General features: G+C 36.9%; 2 protein-coding genes across 3 annotated transcripts; both read right to left on the bottom strand.

The window, feature by feature from the left end:
* Positions 1-2,954: 2,954 nt before the first annotated feature.
* On the bottom strand, positions 2,955-3,673 carry LOC113350910 (zinc finger BED domain-containing protein RICESLEEPER 1-like). The gene is made up of 2 exons (XM_026595013.1): positions 3,025-3,673; positions 2,955-2,965 (listed from the first exon to the last, which is right to left on the bottom strand). Exons 1-2 carry the CDS (start codon positions 3,671-3,673, stop codon positions 2,955-2,957), a joined length of 660 nt encoding a protein of 219 aa, XP_026450798.1.
* A 3,352-nt stretch (positions 3,674-7,025) lies between these two features.
* LOC113347524 lies at positions 7,026-10,201 on the bottom strand. 2 transcript variants are annotated; one of them, XM_026591204.1, is made up of 8 exons: positions 9,867-10,201; positions 8,635-9,161; positions 8,463-8,535; positions 8,298-8,378; positions 8,138-8,201; positions 7,673-7,760; positions 7,472-7,556; positions 7,026-7,362 (listed from the first exon to the last, which is right to left on the bottom strand). In XM_026591204.1, the coding sequence occupies exons 1-8, from the start codon at positions 9,993-9,995 to the stop codon at positions 7,279-7,281; spliced, it is 1,131 nt and encodes a 376-aa protein (XP_026446989.1). In that variant the 5' UTR covers positions 9,996-10,201; the 3' UTR covers positions 7,026-7,278. The 2 variants fall into 2 exon arrangements, with proteins under 2 accessions (XP_026446989.1, XP_026446988.1); XM_026591203.1 differs by having other exon boundaries at positions 8,635-9,164; positions 9,867-10,197.
* Between the last annotated feature and the right edge of the window lie 2,765 nt (positions 10,202-12,966).

Below are 12,966 nucleotides of genomic sequence, written 5' to 3'. Positions count from 1 at the left end.
AGATTAAGCATGTTCAAGATATAATTCATGTTCCGAGAAGACACGATGAAAATTAAGGTACCTTAAAGATTAATCTTAAACTTAAAATCATTCAAGAATTAAAGATCCAATCGAGATTAATTAGGAAGAAAATACAGTCGCCAAAGTATATATATATATATATATATATATATATATATATATATATATATATATATATATTAGTTGTGATCCAATTGAGATTAATTATGGGGTTATCGTTTCCTATATATCTGATTATCATTCAAAAGATTGTCTATTTTCAAAAACCAAAGTATCATTCAGGAGATTGTGGCTTATACATATGATTATCATAACCATGGGTTATATATCTGATTATTTATCATCTTAATCAATACCATAAATCCAACTTCGCAAACAAATTTGATGATTTTCAACTATTTGTTTTAGCGTTATTGGAAGTTCAAATATTGGTGAAAAAAAAAAGGAAAAAAAAAGGAAAAAAAAAAGTCTTCCTGGAAATTCAAAATACTGTGAAGATCTTTATTTCTTGATACATCTAAAGATGACATTATGATTTGGATGCCGGCCAAATATGGGAAATTCTCGGTCAAAAGTGCCTACAAAAAACTCACTATGAGTGACTCAAAAGAATAGGTGAATGGTAGAATATTTCGACCTAGAGTTTGGAAAACATTTTGGAAATGCAATACTGCTCATAGGATTAAACTCTTTGCATGAAAATACATACGTGAGCTACATCCAACTAGGTACAAGCTTGCTCTCTATAATGACAACATTGAAAAACATTGTGCAATCTGTGGTAATAGTTAAGAAACCATAGAACATTTGTTGTTTCATTGTAGACATGCCAAAGCTGTTTGGAAGACAGTTAATATTGACATTGATGAGGTGCAAAGCAGATGCAACAATGTATCTGAATGGGTGGATAGTTGGTTTACAAGTAACGGCAGCAGTAATGATGAAAATGTCTATATACACTGATGATAGTACCAAGATAATTTAGAAAGATAGATGCGATGTGGTCTTTCAGGGAGTTACATTTATCCCTTATAGTTGCATAAATCCATCTTCATCTACATTCCCATATGCAGTATTCTGACATGAATTCACATAACTTAAAAAATCATATGATATCACAATGGAAACCTCCCATGTAAAATGTATTAAAATTTAATATAGATGCATCTTTTGATCATGAGACTAATACACTTGGTACTAGCATTGTATTACGTTCTCATACAAATACCTGTGAAGGAATCAACGGATTCTATGCGGATGGAGTTTTGAGACCGGAGATTGGTGAATGCATGGATATACGTGAAGCTTTGGCGTGGGCTAGGGAGAAACAACTTACAAAAATTCACATAGAAGCTGATGCAAAACTGGTTATCCAGTCAATCACAGATAACATGCTACTTATTCAATGGGAAAACAGGAACATGCCGAAGGAAATAAAGTACTTATTGTAATTTTACTTTTTAGTCAGAATGACAATCAAGTAGCTGGTGCATTTGCAAAAATTGTTCGAGAAACAACTACAAATATGAATTGTTCAAATAATTTCTCTGCTAAAATTTGTAGTCTCCTTGCAAGACACTGTAACTTCTCACCCAATTAATCAATAAATTTTTAGTTTATCAAAAAAAAAAAAAGAGAGAAAAGAAAAGGTTTACAATTTTTAATTTTAGGATAAAAAGAATTAGAATGAAAATCGGGAATATGAAAACCACCATAGCATATTTGAACCAATGATTTAAGCCAGAATGTGCACCCCGGTAGATTAGGGGTGGTGCAAATTTGGACTCATCCACATGAATTAATTATTATTATTTGACCATATAATCTCGAAAATTACAAGTTACCGATGAAGAACCTACTTTTTGTGAAGAGTAAGATATTTTGGTTTAATCTGAATTTCGTTTACCTATGACAATTATTATTATTTAATCACATAATTATTTTAATAATTTTAATCATCATAATTTTTTGAATCTTACCAAAAAGAAAAGGAAATTCCTCACAATCGCTTTCTAATATTAAAGAACCATGGCAATTAGGACCTCAAGGTGCAGCACCTTTGTGAAGAAATGATACTTCGGTTATTATAATGCTGAAGATTCTAAAGATCAATGGATTTTGATTGATAGGCTATGATTTCTTCTTTTCTTATACGTTAAAAATAAAAAACAAGTGATCGTTCAATAAAACAAAAATATAAAAGAAAATAATTAAAATTTGGTTGACGGTCAATCAAAGTAGTTAAAATTGCTCTTTAGGCCAATTTCCAAGCTCGTGCTCGTAGGGATGGTCATGGGGAGGGTATGGGGCGGGGATCTTGTATCCCAGTCACTGCCCCGTTAAAAAAAAATCACACCCTCCCCATTACCCGCTTGATCTGGGACGGGGCGGGTATGGGAAATACCCGTACGGGGCGGGTTTTTTACGGGTTACCCATAATATTAAGCTCAAATATGATGCTTTAATTTAATAATCAATACCTAAGTTCAACCAATAATAATAATAATAATTTAAAATTTCAAACTCATAAATTCATCGTAAAACAAGCAAAGAAAAACAAATTGGTCTATAAATGAGCATCACTCATTTTAGTTCTTAATTATTTCTTATCAAGTATCTTCCTCCATGTTGATCACCTCATCGACTGCTTCAGTTTCTTCCCAAAATGTTTCACCATCGAATTTTGATCCACCTAGCCAAAATAAGAAAGTGTATCATATAACCATAATGATGTATTAAATGTAAAAAAAAAATATTTCAATAAAAAGAGAATTTCATTACCATTCAGCATATCCCATAGCCAGTCTTGAGCGCACATCAAAGCTTCCAACGTTTTTGGATGAAGTCTATTACGTTGGACACTCACAAATCTACCTCCGGTACTAAAAGCTGATTCGGAAGCTACCGTTGAAACTGGAATCGGTAAAATATCTCTAGCCATACACTGCAAAACTGGATATTTAATCCCATTTGTCTTCCACCATGCTAGTATGTCAAAATTACCAATCCTAGGTAAAAGATCTTCTTCTAAGTAATTGGTTAATTCTGACTTAACAGTACTAGTAGGAGCAGTATTAGAGACAAACATATCAAAATTTTCCAAAGGATCTACGTCATCGTTAAAACCATGCATCTCTGAAGTGAAAGACAAATCATTTTGGCTAACAGATGTTTCAGCAAATTTTACTTTCAATTCATACTCCGTCGCCAAATCAACGCATAAATCGCGTACTCGATCAATTTCGATTTTTGAAAAAGCTTGACCATAAATTTGTGGAAAATAAAACTCAATCAATTTCATCTTAAACCTTGGACGTAACATAATTGCTACGGCCATTACTCCATTGATCACAAACCAATACTCTTCAAACTTCTCTATTATTTCATATGCCATTTCCTTAATCACACCAACTTTAGATTTTTTCCACTCATTTAGTGACAATCTAATATCACAAAAACTTGGAAAGAAAAGGTTGGTGGTAGGATATTTTACTCCGGAAAACTTCTCTGTGAAGGTATAAAATATCTTAAGTTTGTCGCACATTTCCTTTGCCAACAACCAATCTTCATCATCTGGCAAACAATCATACTGTGGCTCACGTTGCTTTAGTCGAGCAAAAACCTTCTGATACTTAATAGCAGTATTAAGCATCAGGTATGTTGAGTTCCATCTTGTCTCACAATCAAGAACTAACTTATTTATACTCGAAATATTTAGTTGATGGGCGGCCTCTTAAAATTTCTCAACTCGTTTTGGTGTTGCTTTCCAGTAAGCAACACTATTACGAATCAACTCGATTGCTCCTTTGACCCCCTCTAATCCTTTCTTGACTATAAGAGCTAATATGTGTGCACAACAACGCATATGAAAAATATCTCCACCCGACAGTAAGTTACTTGATAATTTTTCTAGGAGAAGTTGGATCATAAGATCATTAGTGGAAAAATTATCTACAGTAAGAGTGGATACTTTACCATCGATATTCCAGTATAGCAGACACTCCATCAATGCGGCTGACAGGACTTCAGCCGTGTGCGGACATGGCACATACATAAACCTAATACAGAATAAAATTCAGATGGTTGATTAGACCGTAATACGTAGCAACTAGTAATTAATCAGTAACAAAATTAATGGTAGTGATTTTTCATTTATGACGTGCATATCTAATGCCTGAAATCATTAAATGAATACGCGTACCTGATAATTCGGCTTTGCAAGATCCACGATTCATCGATGAAATGAGCCGTAATAACCATGTATCATTTCTTTTGCTTACTAGTCCACATATCAGTAGTCAACGCAATTTTACCTTGATGTTTTTGTAGCACCTCCATTGTTTTAGTTTTTTCTTCATCATAGATTTTAAGGATATCCCTTTTAATTGTGCTCCGAGATACCACCTTAAACAACGGTTGAAGCACATTTGAATATCGTCTAAATCCGGCATGTTCAAAGATGGAAAGCGGATACTCGTGTATGATTATCATATAAGCAAGTTCCTTCCTAGCGAACGATTGATCAAAACTGTACGTGTTAAGCTGACTTCTTCCGTCACTTTTTTTACTCGGAGTGATTATTGATTGTCTTATGTCTTGTTGTTTACGTCGAGGACATCTTTTCATGTGTGCGTGTAGATGCTTAGTCCCATTTGTGCTTTTTCCTCCTAATGGTTTATGACAATATTTGCAAACTTCTTTGTCTTCCACTTTTATCTTTTTCTTTTCAAAGTGGTTCCACACTATGGATCTTTTCTTCCCTGAAACTATAGCAATTTCACCTTCGGCATTATCACAATCACCTGTAATGTTTGCCTCGGCAGTTTCATCATGGTCATCATCCATTGGAGAACTTGGAATTGTCTCGACATGGTGTTCAGACTGTTCGGATTCACCTCGTGTGGATATAGTTTGTCATTTTGGGATCACTGTGTAATATACACATAAAGTAATATAATATATATAATAAAGAAAGCTTAAATAATATAATATAATCAATACAATAATTATATAATATAATATAATATAATTTTTTAGTTTAAATATAATATAAATAATTAATGATATCTTATACTTTTACCTTTTCTTTTCTTTTATAATATAATATAATATAATTTCTTAGTTTAAATATAATATAAATAATTAATGATATCTTATACTTTTACCTTTTCTTTTATAATATAATATCTTAGTTTAAATATAATATAAATAATTAATACAAATATAAAATCCTAAAATGGGAACGTACGGGGCGGGGACCTAGAATCCCATCCCCGTCCCATCCCGCTTCACTAATTTCGGGTATTATCCATACCCAACCCCAATCCCGTTTGTACGCGTAAAATCCTACCCAATAGGGGCGGGTACCCACGGAAATGGGTTTGGGTAAGCAAATAGCCATCCCTACGTGCTCGCTACTCACAAGTCTGCTGAGGCGATCTACAATTCCTCACCGACTCCAATTTTACCGATTCTCAAGTCTAATATTCACGAGTTTTGGTGGGTTCTGAATCGGAGTTTTCCAAGTTAGTCACAATATCTATGATCATCGGGATTTAAATCTCTAATAAATATATCTGATGAATATTAAGTTTTAAGTCTCAACACACTATTCTTCGTTCTCCGACCGTGTGCCTCCTGATTCTGAATATTTTAATTGGATATACCTTGATACCAAAATGTGGTATTAGACAAAAGTCGGTGAAAAAATTCAAATCAGGCGCCGAGCCAGCCCATGACAAGGGTAGGCAACTTGCCATGGGTCTCTTAAACGGGTGTACATACAATCTGGAACCGCGGATTTCATCCGCAACCGTCCGTAAAATTACGGGTGAAAATCAATCTATAAGAATCTATGGATCGGTCACGGGTGAATTCTTAAATCCGCAACGCAAATTTATCTGCACCGCAGGGTAATAAAAGAAATTAATAGAAATAGTAATAGCTAGTCTAAGCTCGAGCACTGATGTATTTTTAACGAGAGCCTGGTGACTAACAGATAACGAAAGACTTAAAAAATGTACCTGAGCTTATGCTTTTCTTTGTTAGGGTCTTTACTCCTTCGGGTGTGGGGGGACTTATTGACAGCACACACCCAATTACTAAGGTTCACCACTAAGAACTCAATCATGTCTCTCCCACCTTCCACACCATTATTATCATTAACAAATTAGCACGTTATGATGTACTTCGGTACTTGCAGTTCCTGGAAACCAAGACATTTAGTAAATGGATGTGTCATCGTCATTCTGAAGGAGCTTGAGATTATTAGCTGAAGCCACAGAGCATCTTGGTAAATGGGTTTCACAACTTGAAATATGATAAATGTATAACGACGTTGAAGCACGAACTGTGCTTATGCAAATCCAAAGAAAGGGTTAGAAGAAAGCTGAAAAATTCTAAACAAAAGCAGGAAGAAAGAAGGCAAGGGATCATTTGGACTAAATCCGCGGTTAATCCATATCCGGCCTATATCATCCGTTGATCCGCGGATGTCAAATCTGCAGGTGATTGGGCCGGTCACGGTTGAATTTCTCAAATCCGCAATTTCTCAAATCCGTAACTTTGACGGTTTGGTTGCGGGTGATCCCTAATCCGCAACCGTCAGTCTGTTGCACACCCCTTAAACCTAATTTTTCTCATAATACAGGTTCCATAGCCCATTTGTACTATCTCGCTTACCTTGAGAAAAGTTTGCCTTTCCATTACTAGATCCTGGTTCAATTAACAACGAAAGAAAAAATGGAGCTGCTCCACTTAGCAAGATATGCTTATTACGGTTTTTGTGCCTTTAGGTCTCGGTCGATGTCATTATTGCAGTTACCTGTGACTTGAGTTCGAAACTCGTCAAAACCCCAATCCGTCAGCACCAAATTCAACAAAAAAATCACTCAATTTCAACCATATCTGAGATTCTGGGTAACTTATTGCAGCAATTTGAGTACAGTCAGTTGCAATTTTCACAGTACATATATGAATGCCCATCTTTTAATTGTGCCAAGGAAACAGAACAATAAATGAGCATCACTAAAAGTTTATTGCATTTACAGGCCAAAATTAGCATGATCATTTACATGGAACTATTGATTAGAAGTTGAGGTAAAAAAACTTAAAATATGTACAACATTTGCAAGTGGTATTGGTTGGTTTGGACATCATTCATACAAGTTATCAGTGCAGCACACTAGTTTGATTGATCGAGATGATCTTCCAAACAGGGAGTACAATCGCAGTTATTCTCCAGAGAAGTAACAAAAATCACCATCTGCAAATCCCAGGTGCTTCTGACCTTGAGTAAGCCACGGCCTCTTCATACTGGGAACCATATGCAAAACCCCACAGCTGGACAAGACAAGTAGCAAGTTTTGGTTGAGGAGGTGGAACAGAACTTTTAGAACCCGAAATACAACATACATTAACTTCGTCAAATAATCAAGGGTTTAATTTGTACCTCTACTTCCTTTATTTCAAATTCTTCGGTGTATGCCAGACAAGGGTTCCCAAAAGTTTCAGAAATTGCACTTGACCCACTCAGCCTTTAAATGGAGGAGTGAAATAATAAGAAAAGGAAGACAAAATAAATTACTTAACCAAGTTTGGGGAAAAGAAAGCATGCAAATGAGTATCAAGGGATGGGCTAAATGAATCTCACAGATCTCCATCCAGATAGAGCGCAAAATGTCCGCCCCCTCCTAATGCTAAGAAGTCAGTCGAGCACAAAGTAAAATAGCGATTTGCACCTGCATATTAATTCCTCAAACTTAGACCATCTTCCAATGTTTGCTTATCACAAGAAATACAACCAATGTTCATTTATTCTAGGCACGTCCAGAAATCCTTATGAAAGTAAGGATTTAACTTAGGTATTCAACATAATATGCTTATCGGTTGGTTACAGAGTTGACTGGATCTTCAGAGTTTTAATGAAGAGCAGCAGTATCATAATGACGGCCTAGCACGAATGAGTAGGTTGTAGTATGGCAGAAACTTTAGAAGGTAACAGTGATCCTTTTCCTTTTTATCAGTATGGTATCTAATCGCATGCTACTATATTTGCAATTTTAGACATTGAGTGGTTTCCAAGAAGCGTAAATATTTAGTGCCTGATCATTTATACCTGTAGCGCGATACACAACTGGAGACCCTGAAGTGTTTGTGAAAACAAATGTGTTGTTCGTCCCCTGTTTACAATAGACTTTTCATACTAAGAAACAGAGAAAAATATTTTGTAAAGGACCCAAACAAGCAAAAAATGAACTACGGCGTGCTCATGGTACCTGATACTTTCTCTTATTGGTTGGTTTCAGTGGGGCCTCGATCAAGCCGCCAAATCTTGCGCCTCTCTGATCACCAACAACCTACGGGAAGAATACTATTCCATGTTAGAAGTCAGAATAAATCTTTACTGTCTTCTTGATTCAGAGAGAAAGACAGAGAGAGACCAGCAGAGTAAAACCGGGGCAAATCATGCTTCTTCTATACAGGGTGGAAAGAGATATTCCATGCCTGAAGGTACTGCATGAAGATATAGGCAATACAAAAAGAAGGTAAGCGACAGCTTTGGGGCTCATCTCGACATTTCAGTATGTAAAGGATGAATGATGTGACTCATACCTGTAGAGTAGCACCCACTTCCTACCTTGAGCTAGAGCAGGAAGTGAAACATAGAGAGACTTACGAGCATTCTCTGAAAGAAGTAGTGATGGTTCTGACATGTCAGGGAGATTGACCTGCGAATCATTTTCACTTTGACTGTTCATAAGCCCTAACTCAATGTTACCAAGTTTTGAATCACTCTCGCCATAACTCTTTATGTTACAATCAAGACTTTGATCAGCCCCTTGACTTCTGAACCCATTGATCCTCACTGCCTGGTATAGAGCTCTCCCAAGCGACTGCTTGCTCCTTGCAAATAAAGTTTTTTTTCCACTACCAGTTTTCTTTGTTCCTGAATCATTTGATGACTCTACTATTTCTGCATGCTTCTGCAAATGTTCCTCCATGTCTCGAGTACTCCCAGATTCAGGAGACAGTAGTGAGTACAAGAATGCAGAAAAAGAAGATGTATCAGGTCCATCAATTGTAACGCCGGATTCATCTTCTGAACTTAACTCCTGCTGAATTCTATTTCCTGTTGCCTCCTTCTAAAAATGAAACAGCATATAATATTAGAAACGTACGCCACAAACATCAGCAAATTCATATTTGTGTGCAGATTAAAATTCCAATTTTACCCCACACCTCAAGAAAAACTACTAAGATCCTCAGGAACTGTGTATAACAAAGACATTCAGGATAACTAACCCTCAAATTTTAAGATCCCCAATACTTGGCTAAAAATTACTACACTCAAACTATAGAGTATCTCAACTGCTTAAAGTAAACAGAATATACAAAATCCAGTTATGCATATCAGACAATCAATCATTTGTCTACGTTTGTGTCTAGGTTATCAAGTACGGGTCAATTTTCAATCTATTGCACAAAAAGATGCAAAAACAATGTAATTCTCTGAAAAGGATAGCATACATAAACTGATAGACACCAGCCTACTATATACACACGCTGGCACTCACAATTGATCACATTCAACACAGCCAGGCCCTATAAATGCAGGCACAAGGTGGTATTTGCCCTACCAAAGTACAAGACACCCAAAGTCACGAGGCCTCATGCAATGTCCGATACATGACAATAATAACTCTCAGTGATTCCTTATTTATTCATTAGGGTTTCTAAACAAAGGTGATACAAAATAAACCCCAATAATTTACACCCATGAGCCAACATAACATAATCAAACAAGAAAATAAAGAAACCCCAAAACCTTAAATTCAGAAACTTACATGATGTTTCAGTGGTTTATCAGATATGGGATTCAGAAGAACTGTAGTAAGATCAGAAACAAAGTGTACAGCTTTACTCCCCAGAGAAGAAGATGAAGAAGACTGGTTATTATTATGATGACCCATCATCAACTTTAACTATATCTATCAAACACTAGAAAATCCTTCCACAATTGATTTCACAAACTCAAAATCAACTTCTTGGTACAAAACAAAAATTGAGATTTGGATAGGAAACAAGATTTTTTTCATTTTCTACTAAAATTGATTCCACATGAAGACCACCAACTCTGTGTCCACCACAATTTTGACTTAGTTTACAAGCTTTCTGTCTACCATCAATGAGAACATCAAATTGTGGTATATTCTAAAAGGCTCACTGCATCTAAGGGTGGATTATGATTATCAACTTTTTAATACCGGTCATACGTAGTTTGAGGAAATGGAGAGCTGAGATTGAGAGTATAGATGGCATATAGATGGATAGACGGTGAGACATCAAAGTTTTGGTACCATGGGAAGCAGCAATGCATGTTTAGTTGAAAGGTCAAGTAGAAAAAAATCAGCGGAATCAATTTGCCTTCTCGTACAGTCGTAATAAGACGTGTGACCATTATTTAAGTTTAATACAATTTTCTTATCTCGTTTCTTTTAGTTTCGATTGTAAATCTTGTATTATCTATATTGTCCTGTTTGTAATTGAAACGTAACGTAATATAACTGTAGTTACCTAAAATCTGAGAGAGATTAAAAGAGGGATTCTAGGGTTTCTGAAAGTGAGTTACGGGAGGTTGAGCACGAACAGTCTTCGCCTAAACCACGCACAGTGGCCGTTCAAATGCTGCTTCAGTCACAGGGAAGAAGGATTATGGCTGGTCTTAGGGAGCGCAGCAGATGAAGAGAGAGATCAGAGAACAAGTTATTGCTCTGAGAGGTTATGAGAAAGATGATCGTAGCTTGAAAAATAGATGACCTATTTATAACTGGATTCTCTAATCTCAAGTCGGTGAAGATAAGGATTGCTTTCTGTTCTATGCGGAACAATTCTCCCATCTCTTCAGGAATAGGGATAAACTAGGTTGAATTTATCTCATTATTTCACCGCCTTTATTTTCTTCCGCGGTGAGAAATAAGCCGGGTATTTCTCACATGTGTTGTAGACCACCAGACCAAAACCCTAATTGATATCCCCCCATTTGTGTGAAGCTGAGCCAGCCTTTGTGATGAAGTGTTTGAGAGAGAAATATTCTCTTTAGCCGAGTTGGCCAAGATAGAGAGATATTCTCTGATTTTTGAGAGTGACTAGGATGAGTTACGTGAAAAGGCATGGAATTCCTTAGGAATCGTGTGCAGAGTGTGAGAGGAGCTGAGGCTGATCTCCCTCTCTCCATGTCCGGTCACACATGGCATGTTAAAACTGTATTATTGTTTGTAGGTCCCTTTGTTGAGCATGCGGTGCTTAAGAGAGCTTATCCACATTTTTGGATAGCCATGTATAATTCAGGCTCAATTTACTAGCCGTGAGTGTATTTGAGAGGCTGAGAAATAGGCTTGAGTACTAGGTAAGGCGTGGGCCTATCATGTGAATCTATCCGAGATTTTGAGGAGAGATTTGAATCTCTCAGAAATTTTTGCAGACTTCTCAAAAATACCTCTGTGATTTTTGCAGAGAGATTTGAATCTCTCCGAGATTTTTGCGGACGGATCAAAATCTCTCCTAAGATTTTCTTAACGGATCAGTATCTCTTTGCGGTCAGCTGGGACTCCGCCTGGAGAGAAAGAAAAGGCTTTGTACGCCCGATTCATGTTTCTGTGAGACTTTGGATCACTTGTCTTTGACCAGCATATCTTGCAGAGATGTGCTAGAAATCAACTATGTGTCCATATGATGAGCCAACAAGACCAGTGTATCTTGAAAGGATGTCCTAAGAGTCTTTCGAAAGGCTCAGAGGTAGAATAACCAGCATATCTCGCGCGCGGGGATGTCCTAGGAGTTATCTGAAAACCTCAGTAATTCGAGTCAGAGCCTAGAGCAGACATGACCAGTGTATCTCGCGATGATGTACTAGGAATCAGTCTTTGATCTCAAATAGGATGAGTCGTGCTTACAGGAGATATGCAATTCTCCGCTCTGGGTCATAAGTCCGTTGAGGACGTTTTTACGCATCTACAGAGCCTACATGACCAGCAGCATCTCGTTGAGGATGTATACTAGGAATCATGGCATCACAATCAGTTGCGTCTCGCGAAGACATGTTGGAATTGTGGTTGTTCTGGTTCATAAGTCTATCGGTGACATTTTACGCTCTACAGATTCTACGGGACCAGCAGTATCTCGTTGAGCATGTGCAATTGGAGTCACGCCATCACGACCAGCAGTGTCTCGCGGGGACGTATACTAGAAATCGTGGTTGAGGATTCCTTGAGGGCCAAGGGCTTAATCTCTCTCGTGAGAGTTGAATTTTGTCTACGGTATTGAGATGACGCTTTTGCCCATTTTCCAAATTTCACCATCTACATTAAGTCATGTACTCATAGTAGAACCTTGATTGTTCTATGATGAGTATATAGATGGTTGCGTATCGTTCAGGCACGAATTTACAACTTTTTGCGGAGTCCCTGATGCTTAGTCCTTGCTTGCTCCGATTCTGAACATAAATTTTTACTCTGGACTTGGGAACTTTCTGGAATTTTGTATTATGAGACATTACTATTACGACACTTGAACCTTGATGCAGTAAAATTTTCGTTTTCTTGAGAGACCATACTTGCGATTTGGGTTTTCTTTGACCAAATCCCTAATTTCTTCCTTCTGTACCACTCTGAGCTTGGAATTGTCCTTGGACTTGGAACACTGTTAGACCTTTTGTATTGGAAAACGTCATTGAAATAGAGTCTTGCAGAGGAAACTTCCATCTTGGTTGAAATGGGATTTGCAAATTAGGGTCTACTTGGGAAAAACCCTAATTTTCTCTTTGTGCGTCATTGAGATTCTGAGTTTGTGCAAGCGAGTATTTGGGGAAGAGAAGAGATTTGAGCGGCTTCTTGGCTGTCCGTGAAGTTGGGAAAAATCATGTGATAATAAATTTGGCACTTTCTA

Source organism: Papaver somniferum, chromosome 2 (assembly GCF_003573695.1).
Source record: "Papaver somniferum cultivar HN1 chromosome 2, ASM357369v1, whole genome shotgun sequence".
NCBI lineage: Eukaryota > Viridiplantae > Streptophyta > Magnoliopsida > Ranunculales > Papaveraceae > Papaver > Papaver somniferum.
This window is presented reverse-complemented; position numbering and strand designations above follow the sequence as displayed.